Source organism: Pinus tabuliformis, chromosome 2_1, assembly GCF_031772625.1.
Source record: "Pinus tabuliformis cultivar Carrire ecotype Pingquan chromosome 2_1, CPIR1, whole genome shotgun sequence".
Taxonomy (NCBI): domain Eukaryota; kingdom Viridiplantae; phylum Streptophyta; class Pinopsida; order Pinales; family Pinaceae; genus Pinus; species Pinus tabuliformis.
Window position 1 is genome coordinate 227,743,106 of NC_142299.1, and position 24,735 is coordinate 227,767,840.

Here is a 24,735-nt window from a genome sequence, read left to right on the forward strand (position 1 = left end):
TCTTGATCTTCTTCCCTATTTGATTCTCCACCAATGCCTTGAAAGAACGGAACCATTTGAACACTTCATCCTTCTTCTTCAAGAAATAAATCCATGTTTTGCATGAGAAGTCATCCACAAAAATTGCATAATATGAGTATCCTCCTAATGAAGTTATGGACAAGATACCAAACAAGTCAGAATGGACCAATTGAAGAATATCAGTTGTCTTGCTTTCACTAGAAGGGAATGGTCCCTTTGTATGTTTCCCAATTGCACATCACTGATAGATTTCTTCATGGTTCATATTAAACTCGGGCATCCCTGTGACCATCTTCCTTACCCTAGGTAAGGCTTTGTAATGTAAGTGGGCAAACCTTTGGTGCCATAGCTCACATTGAAGAGAAGTATCACTTGCCAAAGCTCCCAAAGGACTTCCACCAACTTGATAGAGACCATCAACCCTAAATCCAAGAGTAAAAGCATCTTTAGGGTTTCTATGCCATATACGTACCTTTCCATAAATGAAAGCTACCTTGAAGCCTTTGTCTTCCATCACAGAAATAGACACCAGGTTCTTCTTCAAATCGGGCACATACAATACAACCTGTAAATGTATGGTTTGACCACAATTCAAGTGAGAAGTGACAGTTCTTATTCATTTCACGGGGTAGGTGGCATTATCTCCAAGTATAATCTTTAGATTAGTTTTTTTCTCAACTAAATTTGAGAGGGCCTCTTTGTATACAGTGAAATGCCTTGAGGCTCCACTATCAATTAACCAATGATCCAAAGTATCCGAAGGGGAGGTAGTAGATAGAGCAAAAATAAGATAGAACTCATCTTGTTTTTCTACAACATTACTTTCATCATACCTGGCATTTCTTGTCCTCTTGGGAGGTCGACTATTTCCTTCTCGAGCAGCGGGAGCATTCCTCTTTCCTTTGTTGTTATACCTATTGTTCCTTTGATTGCCATTGCCTTTGAAATTGTTGTTGTTGTTATTGTCATCCCTTGGAGGATTTTTCTTGTGAGGACACTCTCTAGCATAGTGGTTGAACCTGTTGCAATTGTAGCATCTTCCTTTGCCTCTTCCTTTGAATCCTTTCTTAGATCCTTGACCCTGTCTCCTTGGACTAGCATCATTCTTCCTCTTAGCATGTGCAGAGAAAGCAATAGGTTCATTTCCATTGTTGGATTTATCTCTCTCCATCATCCTTGTTTCCTCTTGAGTGCATCTAGCCAATAACTCATCAAAACCAGGTATCTTGTCATTGTTGAGAATGGTGGTGGTAAATATATCCCATGGTCTTGAAAGACCTCCAAGAGCAATGAGAGTGAGTTGCCTCCAAGAGCAATGAGAGTGAGTTCCCTATTAGCAATAACTTCTACAATAGATAGTAGGCCATCCTTGAGTTATTCTCATGAAGTACGATTGGATAGACTCCCCTTTATCCATCTTGATATCCTTCAACTTGTTTTTGAGAAAGAGAATTTGACTTGCATTGTTCACTTTGAACCAATGTTGCGAACATCAGCATCAAGATAAAATCGGCAAGGGTCCGAAAACCAAAAAATTGTAAAAATTGGGAAAATATCGGTAAAAATTGGCAAACATCAGTAAAATCAAGATACCATCAAAATATTGGTAAAAATCAACAAACATTAGCTAGGCCAAAAAAACATGATTTCGAGATAAAATCGGGATGTTATCAAGATGTTCGCAACATTGCTTTGAGCATCCCAACCAACTTATCATACATTTCCTTAGAAGTTCCCAAATCAGAACAATATAGGCAACCAAATGCCTTTGAATGGAGTCAATCAAAATTTTCTTTGCTTTGACCTCACCGTTTCTATACTTCACTCTAGCAACAGCAGGTGCATTTGAAGGAGGCTCCACCACTTTTCCTTGCACATAGTCCAATACTTCATGCTCTGCCAAAGTCAGGTCCAAAGTCATTTTCCATGCATGACAGTCAGATTTGCCATTGAGCTTGTCCTTAGTCATGAAGTAAGATGTAGAGGCCATGGAGACTTGTCCAATAACCTTTGTCCAACGGATATCTTAGTGATTTTTTCTCTCTTTCTTGGGCTCGTCCTCACCTGAGCTCTGGTACCATGTTAAATTTAGATAACAAGGGTATGTTCTATGCTTCCAACAATTACTTCAATGTCCTTTTATTAGCCCAATGATCATTTCCACTTAATTTGAAATAGCAATCACATTAACCATTAATTCACATTGACGGTAACTATAGATAGAACATGAACAATAAAATGCAGAAGACAAGCCAAGACAAGAGGACACAAGCATTGGCTCAAGCCAGGGAAAAACCCCAAGATGGGGAAGAAAACCCTTGATCAATTCTTCTTATTATAAATATCAAATCTTCAACAGAGAGAGAGAGAGTACAATAATACAAAGTCAGAATCATAATTGACTTGCCAATTTGATGATCCAATACCATTATCCAAATATCAAACCTATAGCCCAGTCAAATCTGCAATTCTGCTCTCAGTCAAAAGTAGTCAAGACAACCCTAACCAGTCAATAGTCAACACTCAAACATCCCCTCTTGAGCTCGGTCAACCTTAGTCAAACTCGGCCTTCTCTTTTGGTCAAAGAGTAACAAAAACAGTCAAAAAATCAACAGTCAAACCCAGTCAAATAATGATGTCACCTTGCGGTCAAAATATTTATGCAACTCTACGGTCAACGCTCGTCAAACAACCCAGATTTCCTCAATTTTTGTGCCCAACAACTCGGCCCTCCAAGATCGAACTTTTGGTGGTCAAATGAAGTCAAACCAATGAGGGAAACTCAGTCAAACAAGGTCAAACTATTCTACTGCAAAAAGTCAACCCAAACAATCAAAGGTTCCTCCAAAAATTTCGCGCGTGTGAAGAAGAAAGGCTGCCCTGCAATCTGTATGAACCAATCAATGTAGGAGAGGGAAGAAATGATGTGATGTGAATGTGCCAAATCAGGTTGGAGATCACTTCTATTTATATGTGATGGAGGAGGGTCAATTTGTCCAACTTGACCCCAGGTCGAACTTGACAAATTGCACATGTGTGGGCTTGACTTCAAAAACATGTTTCTGCTTATCCAAATTTGGTAATCTTTAGGTCAATTTTGGTCCTCTCGAAAAGAGAAATTCAATCCAATAATTATCTTCTTCAAATGAGTTGTCCAAAGTGGAATTTGGCCCTAGTTGCATATTTTAACAAAAGTTACCTAAATGTGGAACAAAATGACCACACCATTATACATTTTGCCTTTGTATTAAAAAAAAATAATACTACTAGGAAGAACAATGCCAAATAAGGACATGTTTACCACTATTTCAGCAAAGATACATATATGCAAATCTTTCATTTTTGGTAGCACCATTGTAACCCCAAAGAATGCATGTCATTGCCTTGCAAGCCATGTGGAGGCTCTGTAATATGGTATCCTAGGCCTATTATGGTAGGCCATGCCCAGTCCTCTTAAACTCCACTCTTAGGTCCTTTCATCTAATATTGCACTGGAGGGCTTAGGTTAAACCTACTTGGATACATGGTTTAGAGAAGCCATTAGTTTTGTAGAGGTGATTGTTATTTGTAGGGCCAGTCCAGTCCATGTCTTCAATGCACCTGTCATTTCCACATGATAATATTTATTGAGTCTATATCCATTCTTTGGCCTTGATAAATCATTCATGCCACAGTTCTCAACATGGCAATCTCACATTTTCCAGCATTTCATGTTTTCCTAAGCATTTTACATATCCCAATGCACAATATCCCAAGGGTCAAAAGTCAACAAAGGCTCAAATTGTTCAACATAATTTTTACTTTCATGCCATGTGGAAATTTTGTCAAAATATCAAGGCATTAGAATGATATCCTCAATCAAAGGGGTCCGGCCTTTTTTTGTGGCATGAGTGGACTCTTTTGGATATTGGGGTCAATCCTAAGTCAAATGAGGCATGTGATATGTCAAAAGACATCTACAATTTTTTCCAACCAAACCCATGAGCTCAAATTGGAAAATGTTGACCTCAACGAAGCAAGTCATGGATCACCTCAAGAAAGACAGTAAGGGTTTTAAGAACAAATCAAGGGGGCATTGGACCTAATGTCATTGTTGGAGGGTTCCCTTCAAGCAACTCAAGCCAAATTATGTCAAGCAAACCTCAAATCAATACAAACCAAGCAAGGTGGAGTCTCCTAAAGCTAGCCATTTGGCCTATTGTATCAAATTTAGTAATTTACCCCCTTTTGTAGGAGATTTCTCATGTAAAATTTTATTTCTCATTGTAACAACTTAGTCTCCAAGTTGTGGATGCCAAGTCTTCTCATTATTTATGGGAGAAGGTTTCAACTCACTGTTAGAAGCAAGCAATATTATGTATGGCTAGTCCCTCCTACCCATTTGAGTGTTGTGAAAATGTGAAATCATTATGCAATAATAAACTTCATTTCGCGCAAGCAACTTGTCTTGTGAATTGGTTTTTCTATTTTTTTTTTCTTCTTGGCCATTCTTAGATATTGTGTTGTCATAATATTTTTGCACATTATTCGAAGACTCAAAAGCTAGCTCTAAGTACCCTGCATCAACTCCATTGGGGCCATCAAGGCAACGTGGTGCAATCTCTCTCCAGCGTTGGGGCCTCATGAGGTGGTACAAGCCCTCCGTAATCATCCTAGGGATGATCATCATCATTTGGATTCTAGATAAAGGGATGTCCATCAAACAGTGTCAATGCCAACCTGGGGGCATGACGGGCCCATTGTGTACATCATCAAGAATCTACAACACTGACCAAAGTGAGCTTAGCATTTCAACATATGGGGGTGCTCAAAGGTGTCAATCATCTACTAAAATCATCAAATTTCCCAACGCTTTGTTGTGGAGTGTGCCCTCTAGGCCTCTATTACGCTATGAAAAACCACATGGAAAAACCATCTCAAACTCAACTGAAAGCAACCACTCATCAGAGACAATGACCATAGATGCATCATAGTGGACCATTCTTAATTGCTATGAGCACAGTAAGACTTCAACCAAGGATCACCTTCAAATATCTAGATTCTAACAAGAACAAGCCCTGTAAAAGTGTTCCCTACCTTACTAGAGGTGGCTAGGTAATCAACCCTATAGGTGCTTCCAAACCCTAAGGGGAGGTGACATTTTCAAGGTAAACCCTTCAATTCTTAGGTATTGGTGACAGTAATGACAACCGAGGGAAAGACTTCATGGGTAAGTGTCATGGCCATGGGACTAGCTAGTGGAGGTCCACATCCTAAATGCATAGATGTATGCAGGGAGCAATCGTGGAGGCATGAGTTACACCTTTTATCGACATGTTTTTCCCACCCTTTGGTGTGGCTTGTACTTATTTTTTATAATGCTTTGATATGGAGCGTAGCCTAGGTGTCCAAGCTTGCTTTTTATGATATAGCATTTATTTAACCCAATAAAATGAGTCAGTTTCTCGCTCAACAGGGTTGGTACATGCAAGGGTTCCTTATGATGAGATAGAGCATCTAGTGCTCTGGAACCAAGTGATAGCTAATGACGGGGGTAGAGCTCATGCTAGGCTTTTGTCCACGTGATAATTATATCCCATCCATCTTTTGCATTTTAACTTTTCTTTCTTTTTGTTGTGACCATCTTATGTTTTTATCTGTCTTGTAGCTGCATCAACCTCCACACACAAGTTTTCCAGCCCTAACTCAAAGATGCAGATGTATGGGTGCCAAATCCCAATGAATCAATGACACTTAACCCGAAGGATGGATAGATGTGATATCAAGGGAAAGGTGAAGAGTGGTAAGTATGGAATGGCTATGGACGCGCTACTTCAATCCAAGTTTCCCAAGTAGTGCCCCTCCTATAACCTTAAGGCCTTAGCAAAGGCCCACTTAACTAGGGCTAAAGACTAACCCCTCTAATAAGGTGAGAGAACAAGTTTACAGTCAAGATCAGTCAATCATCCTAATCACCCCCTTATCTATGTTAGAATGCCCAAAACATTAAGTAAAAGCACTTGATTGCAAGATCGTTAAAGTACCTACTAAGTGGTAGCCCACCATCATTCAAGAGCAATGTTGGATGGTGGGAGATGTATGACCCATTCAAATGGCAGAGGAATGTAGCATATCATCATAACTGAGCCAATATGTAGGGCTGCTGGTTGGCTGGCTGTCCAAGATAGGAAAAAAGTTCTCCTATGGGGTTACCCACTTTTGGTGGGTAACAATCCCCATATAGTTATTTGTTTTAGTCACCTCTTCACTTGGAACTAAATGAAATTTCTTACTTGTAATAGAAGACTCCCATCAATACCATCAAAACTTCTATGATGAACCTAATATAACATTAATAAGGAATATATGTAATAACTATATATAATAAGTTAGTCAGTGTTATTGATCGATGAAAGGTCGTTCATATTAATGAATAGGTCAAGGTTATCCTAAAGATAAGTATCAATTGTGACAATCATCGACTGATGTCAATTAGATATTACTTTCCCATTGTGGTCCGCTGATCGTTTAAATATTTTCTCCGCTGTAGTGCACCACAATTCCCCAATAAATCTTGAAGTTGTAAAGATATTGAGAAGCAATATCAACCAAACACAAATGGAAAATTTCCTTCCAAATGTGGTTTGTAGCAATCAGAAGTCAGGACTTCCAGTCAAGCCTGGTCACAAAATGGCACAGATAATAGATCAGGAAAAATGTTTCTGAAGAAAAATTACAACCACAAAGAGATGACCGTAATAATAAAATTCCATGCTCTCTTCCAAAGAAATCTTTCAAAAACAAATTTTGGAGTTTGTGTTCGCTCAAGACAGTTATGTAGTTTCCGAAGTGGCCATGCAGTTTCAAAGTGTTCCCTTAGTATTTCCAAGAAATCCTTAAAAAATATCCAGGTTGTGAAATATTTTAGCTCGTAAGCTGGACTAAATTATTGCCTTACGATAGTTTAATAAGATAGAATATTGGGCATAGATTCATGCAAATAAGGAAGCAAAGTTATCGATCACGGTAATTTGCAATATTGTGATTAAATAATTAGTAATTGCCTTTTCAAAATAGATGTCCAATATAGAGTAAACATTGCTTATGATCTTATGACTTATGGGTCGAATAATGCAATCAATATCATACCCGATCAGCAGCAGCCTGGAGAGTAACATGATCTCCCCATTCTCCAGCCCTGAACATAATTGGATTAACACAGATTACTACTGCTTGTTGCTTTACAACAATTCAAAGAAAGATTAACAAGAACAAATATAAATGAGAAGTACACCATAATATCAAATAGGGATTGTTAAAGCGTCAAAAACATCAATGAATAGAATTTATAAGCAGAAAGCATACTTCCTCATCTTCCTGTAATAATGCTTGTATTTCATGGGAACATGGGCTTCATATGCAGATCGAAACTTTTTAAGCTGAAACATCAATGAGACAAAATTAATAGTTGAAAGAAACAAAATAAAACAAACAAATATCAAGCATATTTGGCCATCTTAATACAACGGTGCTTTTGTGGGAAAATAGCCCTGGTATGCTACTCGGAACATCTTTGAACTGCCACTTTGGCAAAAGAAATTAAATTTTTTTTAAAAACCATGAAAATGTATTCCATAAAACCATTTACAAGCATAAACAGCTGATATGTAGAGAAAGGAAATTTATGTTATTCTAAGTAGAAAGACAATTAAAACACTCATAATTGCATACAACATAGAAAGATCATCTAGGAGACATGTGAGAACGATGCATGTTAACTGGAGTAACAAGATAACACAATTAACCAATTCAGATTTGCATTGTGACAATAAAAGGGCTACTTTCTCCGTAAGGGCATGTAGAGCAGAATATTACACATTAACATAAATGTACCTTTTTTCTTAATTTATTTAACAATTAGAGCAATCAAAAAAAAATTACAAAAAAAATTAAGTGCAGATTTATCTGCTTTTTAAAAATATTCAGGGTTTAGGTGAATTTCGGCTCATTGGATTTTTCTTTTACAATTTAGAGTTTAATTTTTTAATTCATTTATTAGCGTTACTCACTTCTGTAAATGATAGATGTCTTCCACCTAAATTTGATAGTGCGTCTTATTATTACATTGTGAAAATTAATCATTTTTAAAATTCAAATTTCAGCTTTTTCTATTTCTTAACATTAACTAATTACTTGAAAACATAACACCTCTTTCACCCAAATTGTAAAATATGTCTAACTTCTCGCATTCAATATTACTCAAATGTGACAACAAATTTAATATAATAAAAATAAATTCTTATTATTTAATAAAAATAACGCCATGTATTAAATAGGACTTTCAATTATGAAAACGGCCCTAACATATATTTAGCTACACTTAATAAAGTGACTTAAATGTTCATTTAGTCCATGTCATTTTATGGTCTACTTACGTGGTTTCCTAACTTACGTCTCTCAGGAGATTCATTACCATACATTGACTATTACAGTGAATAATGTTTAAAACACACTAGTGACACTACATATTTCGGTCACGAAATAACAACGTTTACTACATTTGATATAATGTCATGACACTAATCTAACGTAACTTTATAGCAGAAAAATACATTAATTCAACATTGGAGCTCATTGCTTGCTCCAACAATAACATGGGTGGTCACAATATAGCAACTAGTATATGTAAAAGGTAAAAAGATTCAAGACATTAACAATACGGCGTGATGAACAACTAGGGAATGTAAGTCGGTTTATTCAAACTGATCATTATAGAAGAATTTTCGTTCTTGATAGCAATACCAAAAGCCAAGTCGTAGAAAGGAGCCTGCTTGGAAAGATAACAAGAAGTTATAGTATGATTAGAAAGTGGATTCCAAACAATGGCAAACAAAACTCTTTCTTTTGTACCTCAAGAGACATTTTAGAAGATTGTTTAATCTCTCCAACTCCCTGCAGTTTGTTTGAGCAGACTAGTTCTCAATCCTTATATTGGTTTCAAAAAAATGAACTCATATCTTAACAAATGAAGAACAACCAAACATTAATTATTTTCAAAGGATATTTTGTTAGTTTGGAAAAACCACAGAGATGAAATTCCTAACGTAGTAAAAATCCAAAAAACAAATGATAATGGAAATCCCTTTTCAAGTTGCATAATAGGGTTTCAAACCTTGAGTAATAGAGATTAATTACCAAAAATGTCAACTGATGAAGAAGGCATCTGAAAATATTTGCATTAAACATATCACAAATACGTTATAACAGTTCTTAGGGTTTTCAGCGATGTTGATTGAAAACTAGGAATATATCTTGGGGAAATAAATAAAATTACAGCCATTGCTTCTAAAATACCAAAACTTGAAAAAGAAAGCAATTCGAATGTCAGACCACTGTAATCATTAATCGCTATGCCTCGCTATTCACTCATTATGCTGATAAAGAATGCTAAGGAATGTTAAATTTCAGTACATGGTAAACAGATCTGCAAACTATCAACCCCTAGAGAGCTGAAAACTTAGGGAACTCTCAAAACTAAATCTGTGGGGTTGATTTTAAAAAACATATGCTAACTGAAAAGTACAAACAGTAACCAACAAGAAATAACAGCACGCAGAAAATTATCTCTGTTTTCTTTATTAACTCAGGAAATGAAAAACAGGACACACATTCTTTGGTAACTGAATGAATAACAACAGGGGCAGCTCTTCTGCTCTACTCATGCACCCTAATTAAATGAATTAAGCCCTAATTCTATTATACGGAAGTGCACCCAGGCTACATGCAGAAGTTTTCTCTAATGAAGCACCTTAGTCCTAGAATAATACACTCATCTAAAATTGGAAGCCACATCAGACCTGCTCTCGAATTTTACAACTGAAGTGAAAATCTAATATTAGCACTCAACTCAAATGAACTGAAGAGGGAAATAGCACGTCTATCTATGGCTAGCGGATGCATGCATGTCCCTTTGCTGTTGGATCCTTAAACACTGTTGACCCTTCACCAACTGCTACAAACTACTACAGGTATGTTGTTTCTACAGGGTGCTATAGGTATGTTGAAGCATGTTTCTAAAACGAGAATAACTGCAAAGAAACCAAGGTAGATTCTAACACTCCCTCCTAGCAATGGTGGTGTTCTCTACCAAGCCCATTGTTTTCCTCAACATCTCAAACTTCCCCTTAGCCAGGGACTTCACCAAAATATCAACAACCTATGAATGTGAAGGAACATACTCCAAGACTATTGTCCACTTCTCAACTTTATTTCTGACGAAATGGTACCCAATATCAATGTGCTTGGAATGATCATAAAACAATGGATTCTCAAAGAGCTTAATGCAACTCTGATTATCACAGTAAATCACTATAAGCTCCAACATCAGAGGTCAACTCTGCTATCAACTTGTGAGGCCAGATAGCCATCCAACTAATAGAACTAGCTTCCATATACTTTGTTTTTGTGAAACTGAGGGCCACTACAGCCTACTTCCCACTAAACCAAGATATATACCTAAACCCAAAATGAAATGAAAGCATGAAGCACTCTTACAATCACCTACATCTCCAGCCATATCAAAATCCACAAAGCCATGCACCATCAAATCATCACCTCCTACATACCTCAAACCATGATCTACTGTGGCCTTCAAGTAACAGAGCACATGCTTTGAAGCAAACTAGTGAATCCACCTCAGCTCAACCATATATTGACCCAGTGTATTACAAGAAAGCAAATATCAAGTCTATTATTCACAAGCACGAGGGAATCTATCAACTATCTATAAATTGATGGATAAACCAAATCTGACTTTGAATTTGTTGCTCACTTTAGATGAGATATCATAATGGTAGACAAGGGTTTACAATCTATCATCTAAACCCCCTTTAAAATCTCAACTGCCTGCTTACTTTGTCCAAGGAACATCTCTCTTGAACTCTGCAAAACCTGCAAACCTAAGAAATAGTGCATAAGTTCGATGTCCTTAACATCAAATTCACTTTTCAGTTTCTTGTTGCACCATGCTATGATATTTTTTGCAGTGTTTTAAAATTCGGTCGGACCGAATCGGATTCAGCTGATCTGACCAAGCCGAACCCTCGGCCGGGCTGGGTCAGTAGAAAAACCGGTTCGGTGGTCGGTTTGTTACCGAACTGGCCGAGCCGACTAAACCATACCCCTGGCCGGTTTGTTAAGGTGTTGCGGTTGGTGGATGGGAAAAGATTGGCTATGGGCTTCATTTATGAGGCTATGGATCAAGCAAAGGAGAAAATAAAGGCAGCACACAAGGATAGAGTGGCTAAGTATGGGCCCATTTGGGAAATCATTGATCAAAGATGGAACAATCAACTCCATCGCCCTATACACGCAGTTGGGTTTTTTCTAAACCCAAGGTATCATTATAAAGCTCTAGAGGCAGAAGCTTCACTGGGGAGGTTAGTAGTAGCCAGTAGTACTGGTGCCTAGTGATGTTTTATAGTTTACTTTTGTTGTAGAGGCCATTTAGAGCCTCCTTGGTTATTTGTTTTTGTTTTGATCTCTATACCATGTACGTATTAGACAGTGCACTGGGTGCCATTTTGATATAGTGGATATATTCATGAGCCTACTTTGATCATATGTTGTCTTCTCTCTATATTCTAATGCATTGTATTTGGAAACATGAACGAAAATCTTTAAAATTATGTTTTTTCCTAAAAAAAAATATTTAATGCATTTTTTACAATGACAGAGTCATTGAAATCAAACCGGCTGAGTCGAGTCAGAGTCGAAGTCGACCCTTGGCCAGTTCCGAACCTGAGTCGAACTTTAAAACACTGATTTTTTGAACTACCTATCAAGTCTAGGTCATTTACATACAACACTAAGATAAGTAGATCAGATTTATTAAACAGATAAGAAAAGTTTAGATTTGCAGTGGTCTTAGTGAAGCCCAAACTATGTAGGTACTCATCAATCCATGAGTACCAAGCAGATGATGCCCACTTCAGCCCACAAAGAGCCTTCTTCAACCTACATATGGGTATCTCACCCATGCACCTCAAAACTCCTTGGCTAATTAATGTATACTTCTTCCTAAATCAAACCAATAAAAAAGTTGTCTTAACATCCATTTGATATAAAGCTCAATCAAGTATTGATGCTAAAGACATCATTGTTCTAATTAAAGTATACCCAGCAACTGGGGAAAAGGTCTCCTCATAGTCCACTCCCTCCTTATATCCTCTTACTACGAACCTCACCTTATACTTCTCAATACTACTATCAATTACATGGTTCACCTTGTACATCCACTTGGAAGAAATCATGAACTTCCCTACTAATCTCAATACTATCTCCCGGAGACCATTCTTCACAATGGAGTTGTACTCCTCTAACATGACATCCCGCCATACCTTCTCACCAACTACCTCCTCATAAGTGAAAGGCTTTCAATCAGTATCATAAGACATTAATGCAATATAATTAGGAAACGACTTAGGAGGATGACTCACCTAAAAAGAAGTCATAGAAGCTCCTACTTGCTCCTATGCCTTATGTATTATCCAGGTAAACTATTTGGGCCCAAATGAACTAGAAGGAAAAATGGTCTATGTACCTGCACTGGAATGTAGTTGATCTGACATTTATTTACCTAGAATCTGTGGATCAAATTTTGGGGCAGCAAGCTTCTCTACAATTTCAATCTTTGTTGAAGGCCTTGTAAGCCTTAGAAGTCTCATTGTATCCCACAAAAATACTCTTCAAACTAGATGGTTCCAATTTAGTTCTTTACTCCTCGGGAATGTGAATGTATACAAGACAACCAGAAACCTAAAATTGTGATACATGTGGTTTCTTCCCAGTAAAAGCTTCTTCTAGTCTCTTTCCTTCAAAATCCTATGAGGGCGCCTATTTAGAATGTAGAAAATTGTGCAACATGCTTCTTTTCATTTCTTTTTCTACCATGGTGAATCAGTAACTCGTTGGAGTAATTTGGGCAAGGCATCAGATCAAACCTAGTGGTTGCCACTATAACATCAAGAGTATATACTATATCTAACAGCCTGTAAGTCATATATATCAGGAGTTTATGACTTAGCAAAAGTCGAGACTCCACGAGGTTGGGGGAGCCTATTCCTTAAGCCTTATCACAACAGGCCAAAGATGCCCCCCCATGGGATTTGAAACAGGCTGGAGGGGATAACATCCCATTGTGCCAACCACTCAATGGTCCCACGAGGAGACCAATTGTGCAACATGCTTCAACCCAAAGATGCATGGGAAAATCTAGAACATGGATCATTGCCTTGGCAATCTCTATGACGGACTCATACTTTTCGTCTACAACACCATTCTTTTGTGGGTTGTAAGGGACTATTGACTCCCTCTTGATCCCTACCTCCTTATAAGAAGTTTCAAACTCCATGGAAATACACTCTCCTCCATTATCTAATCTCAACACTTTAATATTCTTATCTATCTAATTTTCTACAAGAGCTTTGAATTCTTGAATTTTCTACAAGAGCTTTAAATTCTTGAAACTTTTCCAAGACCTCACCTTTCGTCTTCATGAATCAAATCTACGACTTCCAAGAGGAATTGTCAGTAAATGAAACAAAATAATTGTGCCCTGAAAGTGGCATTGAAGTCATCAGTCCACATACATTTGAATGCATCTGATCAAGAATCTCTCTTGATCTATGCTCATTGATTGGGAAGTAGTCTTGGCATACTTGTCGAGTGCACACTCCAATCTTCTCAATCTAGAAGTTTGGCGATCCCTACACTATGTCCTTTAAGATAGGAAATGCTCCATAGTGCAAGTGACACAGCCTCGTATAACATAGGTCGCCCAAGTTGCCACTATCATGCACTAGGAGTCTCACTAGATTCAATAGCAACTTGTATAAACCATCCTCTCAAACACCTCTAGCCAAAACTTGACCAAGATAAAAGCATCATTGTTGAAGATGTTGAAAAATTTAACTAGTATCGGTCTTCATAATTGTATTCAAGTCATGATGTAATGTATTTGTCAAAAGAAAAGAAAAGAAAAAGAAAAATATTTATAAAAGAAAGCTTATTTATGAGCATGGGTTGCATGCTTTGTTTATTTTGTTTCTAGGTCAAAGTACCCATTGTGTGCTTCTAGGGTTTGTGTCATGTGTCTTAGTCCTTGTCATCATGTAATAGACCCATCTTGGGCTTCTTATGTCAAGAAAGAAAGTATATTTTTATGTAATTGGTCATGTAAACCCTCCTCTACCAAGTCGGCTTGCCCTCCAGTCAAGTTGGCTTCATTAAGGATTCGACCACACAGAATGTTATATATAGAAGTGTTACTCGACCTCATTTGATCAACAACCAAGCAAGTTTTGATCTGCATTTGTAAGAGGAAGAAAGAAATGTGAAATACCTAGAAAAGAAGGAGAAATCTAAAATGGAGGAGGAAGAACCATCATGTCTAGCAAAGGAAGCCAAAGTTCTCTCTTTTCTGCCACACGTGTGAGTTTATGGGTCGCCGGAAGAAGGGTCGAAATTGCAAGTCTATAGTAGGGCCGAAATTTTTGTTACAGGAGGGCCGAAATCTAAGTTTGTTGTAGTATTGAAGCAATTTGACTTGAGTTGACTTTTGAAGTTTAGCTAATCATCTTGGGACGCTGACTTGGTGGATTGGAGGAGGTCTTTGTCTAGGTCAAGAGTCTTGGCTATTTCAATTTGATTTGGTTCTAAAGGAAGAGAGGAGAATTTTTTGGGTTTTCCCCTAGAAGAGGGGTTTTTCACTGGCTGAGAGCCTACATCCTATGTCCTTGATCTTCATGTTCATGTTTTGTTAGTTTCTTGATGATAAGGAGATAAAAGAAGATAATAAAGATTGCTAAGAAATCACAAGTAATTACCCGAGCTAAGGTGAAGAAGAAGAAAAAAGGCAGCCTGAAGATCAATAGCTCTCACCATCTTAAGGAAGGATTTAACTAAGGTCATAATAAGAGGAGGAGACTCATTAATTGATTGAAGGATTTCATCTAGGAGGAAGGAAGTCATGTCTACTTTGAAGGACAAAACTCATATCAAGTAAGGGTGGCATTGACAAATATATCTATGGAGGAATAAGATTTGGTTTAGTTCCATTATTCAGGAATGGAATAAATGCTCCAGTCTTAGAAGATCTATTCGACTCTAGACATCTAGATTATGAGCAGGATAGAATTGGGTCCATAATAGGCAACCTGATTCCAAGATGTCAGTATGGTACTATTTATCCAAACTACACCATGAGCTTATCAGATAAACATCTAAAAGATGCTTGGAAGTTTTGTATAGAACCAGAGGACTCTAAGAAACAGGCAATGGTGGATCTGGCCCGCATGGAATTAAAAGATACCAAAAGATTAGAAGAATTCTTCAAAGAATATTTCAGGCTGGTAATAACAACAGAGCTAAGCAATGATTTAATGACTAGAGTCACATTTCTGTCAAAACTCCCACACAACATAGGTGACTTAGTAATGAAAGATCTAGAAGAAAGGGATAGAAAGTTGCAAGCTATATATTGGGTAGATCTCATAAATCATTGTAAACAAAATCTGAAATATCTTTGCTGGCAGAAAAATGCTCAAGAAAATACTACTAAACCATCACAAGAATGTTGTAAAGAAATACTCCCATGGACTTCGATGAAAAGAACAAACCATAAGAAAAGATACTTTGGGAAATACAAGATAAAACGGGTAGCAAATCCAAGGAAACCATTTCCATAATATAGATACATAAAAAGAATAAATGCTCCAGTCAAAGATGGATGTTGTTTTATTTGTAAGAAAAAATGACACTTTGCTGCTAAATGTCCTAAAAATACTTGATCAAAATTAAAAAAATGTATGGAAGTGGATGAATTTGTAGATAATTGGTCTGTTGTAGATAGTGAGGATGAATGCTTTGATGTATATATTCTATCTGAAACGGAAGACACGGTAGAAGAAGGAGGTCTAGATACAAGTCAAAAAATGAATATTTTTATTGGATCAGATTGTGAGATAGAATAAGAATCAGAAACCATAAGCGAGTATAGCCAGACAAAATTCAATGAAACAAACGACATATCAGAAGAATCAGAGGAAGAGGAGAAACATGCACAACTGGCAATAATCAAAGGAAAAGGAAAGGTAAACGACATATATTCAAAGGCTCCAAGTTTTTGTCCAGTTCCCAAGAACATTGGTTACTCTACCAATACAGAATTCTCCCAACAATATGATTTAGAAGCTGAAATGAACATGATGAAGAAAATAGTTAGAGCAAATGATCTATTGTACATAACAGTAGAAATTCAATCAGGTAAATATTGGGTTGAAGTAGATGTCTTCATCGATTCAAAACAGTCAAACAATTCGGCCAGGCCAAGTTTGTTCAAATCCTCATGGAAACCATTAAGGAACATAATCAACTTAGAAACCATTTGGAGTTAATGTAACTCTGTTAATTTTAGGTATGTTCTATGCTTAGAGCAATTTATTTCAATTTTCATAGTTAGCTCCATATCTTTTCCAGATTAGCAATCATATCAGCATTAAAGTAAAATGCAGATAGAACATAAACATAAATCGCAACAGACAAGCCAATACAAGTGGACACAAGATGTGGCGCTAGCCAGGGACAAACCCCAATGTGGGGAACCCTTGATCAATTCTTCTTATATGTTCTTCAATAGTTCAGCACAGAGAGAGAGAGAGAGAGATAGTACGTTTACAATAGAAGTCAACACTTTGACTTATCTAGATAAGAGCATAGATCATCTCTAAGAAGATGATACATGAGATCAGTGGAAGACATGCTACTTCAACTCATTCTCCAAGGTGACTCCTTCACCTATCATTGTGTTTCATTTTGTCATCATGTTGCACCTCACCGCGCTGCACCATGTTGCACCCATCATCACTATGCTGCATCTCGTCATGCTTCATTAATCATGATTGTACCCATCACTATACTACATTATGTGCCATTGCTGCACCATGTTGCCATCTTGACATATGTGTTGGTTGCACCTTGCTTGCTTGTTGTCCCTTGCTTGCTTGTTGTCCCTAGCATGCTTGTTGTCCTTAATATGATTGTTGTCCTTAATATGCTTGTTGTTGCATGCTAGTTGTCCCTTGCATGCTAGCTATAACATTGCATGCTTGGTGTATTTGCTGCTAAGTACCATACAATTGTCCCAATGTTAGTTAGTTTTCCCTTGCATAACAACCGGCAGTTCCAGCTTTTCTGTCTTTTCCGGTAGTTCCGGCTTTTCCGACAGTTCTAGCTTTTCTGGCATTTCCGGCTTTTCCAGCTTTTCCAGCAGTTTTGTCTTTTCCAGCAGTTCCGACATTTCTGGCTTTACCGGTAGTTTCGGTTTTTTTGGATTTTCCGGCAGTTCCGGCTTTTCCGGCATTCTGCCCTCTGAATCAGGGCAACGTTATTCCTTAGAATCTCTCCTCCTAAAACCCAAAGACAAGTAGAGAGAGGAAGAGATCCCAAGTGTGCATTGAAATGACTTGAAGGCCACCTCTATTTATACTAAAACGTTGAGCACATGTGGGGTTTATTTGGTTGTTGGCCGACCTTGACGAATTGTCTTATAACACAAATAAATTTATAACTCCATGAATACTTATCGAAATCGGATGATCTTTAGACCAATCCTACACCTCTCGATGAGAGGGATCCAACAAAAATATCAGTTGCCATAAATAAGATGACCCACATGGAGTTTGGCCCTAGTTGCCAATTTTAACACTCCCTCTCAAGTCTCAACTAGGGAAAACACCATCCGTTGATCCATATGTCCGACTGTACTATCTCTTCCATCAATGCCCTACACTACTCTGCTCTGCTTTGCTGAACCATGAAGAAGAAGAATTGATCGAGAATGTCTCATACCATTCTCTACTGACCCGAAGTTAGTTTCGTCTTAAGAAAGTGTGTCACATCACTCTTACTGACCCGAAGTCAGTTTTATCGATCCTAGATCAATATCACAAGAGAGTGTCTCAAACTACTCATATTGATCCCAGATCAGTTTCATTGATCCCAGGACCCAGATCAATGTCACAAGAGTGTCTCAAACCACTCATACTGATCCCAGATCAGTTTCATTGAGCCCAGATCAATGGAGGTCATCCTAGCATACGGAGAAAGGTAGATACAACGATGCGTCCATCGATAGTACTACTATGGTCCCTATCCTCATTTCCCTACTCATTCATCAGATGAGAGGTACTTCCCATGAGTCTCAAACTGCATGGGTAGGATGCCTCGACAGGAAAACTAATCATCCTGTCCATAGGAGAACGAATCATCCTGTCAGTGGATGCCACGGAAAACTAATCATCCTGGCCCACAGGAGAACTAATCATCCTGTTCCACAGTTGCCACGAAGAACAAATCATCCTGGCCCACAGGAGAACTAATCATCATGTTCCATAGTCGACACAGAGAACAAATTATCCTGGCCCACAGGAGAACTAATCATCCTATTCCACAGTTTCCATGGGAGAACTAATCATCCCAGCCCACAGGAGAACTAATCATCCTGTTCCACAGTTGCCACGGGAGAACTAATCATCCCAGCCCACAAAAGAACTAATCATCCTGTTCATGGCGCACCACCAGGGGAGGGTGAGTCGCCCTGTGGTCGTATGTTGCTCCAGTAAGTACCCCAAGCCCCCCAGAGCTCCCAGAGCTCAATGCATGCAACATGCAGGACCCTTACAAGAAGGTCTCTCAACGACTCCAAGTCGTTCGGAAAAGTCACAGATTTGACCTTTCCCTGGGGCTTTGACAAAATATATGTGACCTGTACATCAGTCTTAATGCGATGGAGCCTCCTCGCTCATTGATTTACCATATCGCAGATAAGGCAGTATCTAATGTCTATTTGCTGGAGCATGTTGGCATTATGATTCAAGTGTTGTCCTTGATGGCAACTCACTCAGAGGTTGGTACAGATACTCAGAAGTTGGTTCAGGTGATGGCAACTTACTCAGAAGACAGATCCTAGTACAGCTTGCCAAGGAAGTTCATACACGCAGGTTTGTTAAGCCCAAGTCGCGTGTACACGCAGGTTGGCTTCAGAAAAAGCGCGTGTATGTGGAAAAGCACCTTTGGTCCATGGCGGTTAGTCCTTGGAAGTTGTGCCTATGGTTTCGGACCATTGTATCTCGACGGGCGTGTCGATCCCTAGTTTTGAAGTTGATGGTATTGTGTTTCTATGGTTTTGGCTCTTGGTATTGAACAAGGCCTAAGGCTATATAAGGAGAAGATCACTAGGCAAAGAGTAAGTGTGTGTGGGTGTCTGACGCAGTGAGAGGATCTGGTATTGCTGGTTATCTGTTCGGGACGCTTGGCAAGGGTCGGATCTGACAGCAAAGGCAGAAGTAATCATTTCTAGATCTGCACGCGGGTTGCCTTTGGAGAAAGCGCGTATACACGCGGTTTTGGTACAGTGAAGTAGCGTATGCATGATAAGGGTTGATATTTCAGGTTGTTGCTGATTCTGGTGGTTGTTGCAGAGTTCTAGATTCTGGTTTGGGTTCTGTGTTCTTGATGACAGGGTTTCAGTGATTCGGTATTGGGTTGTTTAATGAATTATGATGCAAGTATAAGTTGATGATTGTATTGCGGTAATGTTTGCTTTGTACTCTTGGATCCAGTCTGAAAATTGATGAAACGTGGTCCCTGAAGGTTGTAGGGTCAGCACCTACGTACTAGTAAATGGATCAGCTAGTACAAGAGCTGAGGGGGTTGTAGCTCCCTTCCAAAAGTAGTTGGAAAACGAGAGAGAGGGTTGTAGCCCTCTGCAGGTTGTAGCCTGCATACTGGTAAAGGACTGCACCAGTATATTGTAAAAGAAGTTTCTCATTAAAGAAGAAAGAGACGAATTGCAGCAGGTGGTTTTCACCCACATTGGGTTTCCACCTTATATCATGATGTTCATGTGTGTGGCTCTTGTGTGATGCTCTGTTCTGTTATACTGCACCTGTTTACTGCTAAATTGCTTAATAATGTTCTGATGCATTTACTGAAGATAAGATTAACTGAATCATAAGATATCTGCATATACGCTAGTTGCTTTAGACACAGTCGCGTGTACACGCGGGTTCACTTAACTGAAGTCGCGTATATGTTTCTGAGTATGAAATTGAAAAGGTTTTATTGATCTGATAATACTGATTCACCCCCCCTCTCAGTATTATTTCCAACAGAGCAATCATCGAATACAGGATTCGTCAATAATCGAATCCCCCCTCTGGTTGTCACATAGAATCACAGTGGTATTCATCATGTGTACAAACAGCTCACTTAAGAGCTTTTGCAACCATGCAACTTCACACGAGATCATACTCGTAGCTATGTATTCGGTCTCGGTGGTGCTTATAGCAACCGACTTTTGCTTCCTACTCATCCATGATATCGAAGCAGAATCCAAAGAGAACCAGCACTGAGAAGTGCTCTAGTGATCCTCCACACTACCTGCCCAATCAGCGTTCGAATAATCATGCAGTTTCATACTTTCGGCAGTGTATCTCAATCCATGAGAGATTGTGCCCCGAAGATATCTCAGAAGATTCTTGGCACCAATCCAGTGAGGCTCAACCAAATATGAGCTCACCATGCTAACTGCAAAACATATGTCCGGACGGAAGTTCACCAAGAACATCAACGTGAATGAGTTTATGAAACTTAGAGGCATTTCCCAAATCTGGTCTGACATCACTACCATATAACTTCTTAAAGTTAAGATCCTCGAGGTAGTCACAGGCTTGCAGTTTATCATTCCACATCCGGAATCCAACTCCCTCTTACTTCTGAAAAGGTGTATTTGCTATTAAGTACCATACAACTGTCCCAATGTTAGTTAGTTGTCCCTTGCATGTTGCTCTCCTTCAGAGACAGATGCTCCGCTGTTTCGGCAGTTTCCGGCAGTTCTGGTAGTTCCGGCTGTTCCCGGCAGTTCCGGCAGTCCCGGCAGTTCTGGCTTTTCTGGCAGTTCCGGTTTATCCGGCAGTTCTGACATTTTCGGCTTTTTCGGCATTTCCGGCAATTCTGGCTTTTCCGGCAGTTCCGGCTTTTCCGATAGTGCTGGCTTTTCCGTCTTTTCCGACAGTTCCGGCTTTTCCGGTTTTTCTGGCAGTTCCAGTTTTTCCGACATTTCTGGCTTTTCCATCTTTTCTGGCAATTCCGTCTTTTCTGGCAATTGCGGCTTTTCCGGCTTTTCCGGCAATTCCGACTTTTTGCGTTCTGAATCAGGGCAACGTTATTCCTTAGTATCTCTCCTCCTACTAAAACCCAAAGACAAGTAGAGAGAGGAAGAGATCACAAGTGTGCGTTGAAATGACTTGAAGGCCACCTCTATTTATACTAAAACGTTGACACATGTGGGGTTTATTTGGTTGTTGGCCGACCTTGACGAATTGTCTTATACCGCAAATAAATTCATAACTCCATGAATACTTATCGAAATCGAATGATCTTTAGATCAATCCTACACCTCTCAATGAGAGGGATCCAAGAAAAATATCAGCTACCATAAATAAGATGACCCACATGGAGTTTGGCCCTAGTTGCCAATTTTAACAAACTCTCCCCATTATGTAGATAATATTCCTATGAAGATAGGAGGGAGCATTATAAAAATATCAGCAATCCAATGTTATGATCAGTCAACCAATCTGATATTGGGCATGCTCTTTATAACATCAGTCCTCCCAATGACAATAGCTAAAGATAAAATCATCTGCAACATCAAGAATAAGGCAGTCTGTGGAAATAGAATTTCTTTAGCATAATCAAATGTAAAGAATAGAAAAACTAACGAAAAAAAAAATGAGAAAACCAAAAAAAGATAGCAATGATTGGCAAGAAGTATTGCAAACATATGAAGCAAAAGAAAAACAGCATCATCTTAATAAAGCTATCAAAGAAGAAAGTTGGTCAGACGAACAAAAAGAAATCCAAAAAAAGTTACTCAAATTTTGTTCCAGTGATCCCCAAGAATTTTGGGACAAAACAAGTCCAATGCAGGACATTGAAACACTCCATGATAACGGAGTGCAAGGAGGTGTTATTCCATGCACACCTCAAGATGAACAAGAAATGAAAGCTCAGGTAAAGGAACTTCTTAAACTCAATTTAATTGAAGAATCTACATCTCAGTATTCGTGCTCAGCTTTCATTGTTAGAAATCATGCAGAAGTGGTAAGGGGAAAAGCCCGAATGGTAATCAATTATAAACCACTTAATGCAATCACAAAGGACTTCAAATATCCACTACCAAGGCAAGAGGTTATAATGCAGAAGATACAAAAGTCAAAGATCTTCTCAAAATTTGATATGAAGAGCGGATATTATCAAATACAGATTAAACAAGAAGATCGGCACAAAACAACTTTCACTTGCCCGACTGGTTTCTTCCAATGGAATGTAGTTCCATTTGGTCTAAAAAATGCACCTGCTTTCTTTCAACGACGAATGGACAACATTTTTAGCAGGTATGATTTCATAATCGTATATATTGATGACATATTAATTCATAGTGAAAATATTGAAGAACATATTCTCCATCTGTATATATTCATAAAAGAAGTGGAAGCACATGGGATTGTATTATCAGATCGAAAAATAGAATTGTTCAAAGAAACTATTGAGTTTCTAGGAATAATCGTCATCAATGGACAAATTCAGATGCAGCCCCACATTGTACAAAAGATAACTAGTTTCCCATATGAATTACAAGACAAAATTCAAATCCAAAGATTTTTGGGAATTATGAATTATGTACATAAATATATTCCTAAATTATCTGAAAAAACAAAAGCTATTAGAAAACACTTGAATGGTGGATGGAGCAGTTTAGCGACCAAATAAGTACAGCAGATAAAAAAGGAAGCACGGAGCCTGGCAAAACTCAAACCTCCAGGAACAGGACAATTAATTCTTCAGACAAATGCATCAGATGAATACTGGGGAGCGGTATTGCTTGAAAAAGGAGAAAATCAAGAAGAACAAATCTGTGCATATAAATCAGGTGAGTTTTCTCCTAGTCAGAAGAATTATTTCACAGGGAATTAAAAAAAAAAAAAAACTTTGGCTATATTCAATGGAATCCGGAAATTTGAATTATATCTTGCACCTATTAAATTTATAATCAGAACAGATTGCAAGAATTTTCAATTTTTCTTAAATGCAAAAATTGGACGGCAAATGGCTAGAGGCAGATTACTATCCTAGCAAATATGGTTCCAACAGTATGAATTTGAAGTTCAATGGATACCAGGAAACTCAAATTGGTTAGCAGATGTGTTAACAAGAGAAATGAACAAGATGTTCAGATTCGGATTTCATAGTCAATCAAATTCTCCTTTTGAGATGTCGAGAATAGAAGATAGCCAAGCAACATTAGCACGGAGGCTTCAAGTTTTAGAACAACAAATACCACAACTTACAGATGAAATAAAAAAGCTGGTAGGAATGAGAATGAGAAGAAATGAATGGATTAACAAAATCAAAGGTTATAAAACAAAGAAAAGTAGTACTCAACTAGGAATCAGGGACGAACTCTGCAAAATTTATCCCTGTGAAGGGATGAAGGTAAAAATCTTATTCAGATCACTTACAAGTATGTGGTCTATCACATGGACACCATAAATGATACAGGTTCTAAAAATCATCAACTATTATCAGTTAGTCAAATGTGTAGATTTTGGAATGGGGATATATAATTCAGCCAAATTCTTAGATCAAGAAAATATTCCTATCCAAGAAGAAATCGAGCTTTCTATCAAAGTTGGGGAGAAGATTATGAAGCAGATGACAGCTTTCCCATGTTTAATATTCTGGAACCTCACGCCGACTGGATAACAAACGATGGAAGATGCACAAAAAAGAGAGATATGAATATTTCAAAACATTGAAAGATCTTTGAAATATTTAAGGATGATCTACACCGTGGGAAACCATTGGTTTAACAGATGATTTATCATTTAACCCATTTGATTAATTATGGGAAAAAGCAGGAACATCAGCAAGAGCCATCAGACTGGTTTACAATAAACAATTAATTCAAGATGTTTCAGAATGGTTTCGAACCTTTCCAGAAAAAGCATTATCTCACAAAAAGGCAATTATCCAAGAAGCAGAACGAATAATTGGAAAAGATAGAACAATCAGATTAATTATCAATGTGAAATCTCTAATCACTTTAATAATTTGTTCAGGAAATTGGAATGATGATACATTATGTTTGATCTGCTTGATGTTAACCTCAGGAAGCTGTAGCCATGTCATGTTTGATAATCAGTGGCTTAAAGGAAAAGACATAAATCTGCAATGTATGCAATGGATAAAACATTCAATTGATAAAGAAATCGATTTCTCTGATCTTGCTGGAATAGAACTACTTGTCAATCATGTCAAACATCTAAATGCTGATAAAAGCTAGATTCAAAGTTTCGAAGTAGATAGCCTAGCACATGCAGATGCCCTATGCAAAAAACAAAGATACGACATGATGGGTAAATAAAAAAAGATCGAAACCGGACAATCATCAAAAACTAAAGAGGTTGATCCAGCACCACCATGGTACGAAGATGCTCAGCCAGACCCCATTCTAGAGGAAGTGGATATCGAATATATTCTAGAGGCTCTAGAAAGACAAAAGGCAAAAGATGTCGATAAGACTTGCAACGACTGTGGAATGGATCCGTGCGT

The 24,735-nt window shown here is 38.2% G+C and overlaps 1 protein-coding gene across 1 annotated transcript in view; it reads right to left on the reverse strand.

Moving 5' to 3' along the window:
* LOC149199557 (OVARIAN TUMOR DOMAIN-containing deubiquitinating enzyme 12-like) overlaps window positions 1-24,735 on the reverse strand; it is a 230,341-nt gene that overhangs the window by 72,166 nt on the left and 133,440 nt on the right. Inside the window, exons 6-7 of the mRNA XM_089399405.1 lie at window positions 7,366-7,439; window positions 7,150-7,198 (exon numbers count right to left, since the gene is read on the reverse strand). Coding sequence (XP_089255531.1) covers window positions 7,150-7,198; window positions 7,366-7,439 — 123 coding nt within the window. The remainder of the gene's footprint in view (window positions 1-7,149; window positions 7,199-7,365; window positions 7,440-24,735) is intronic.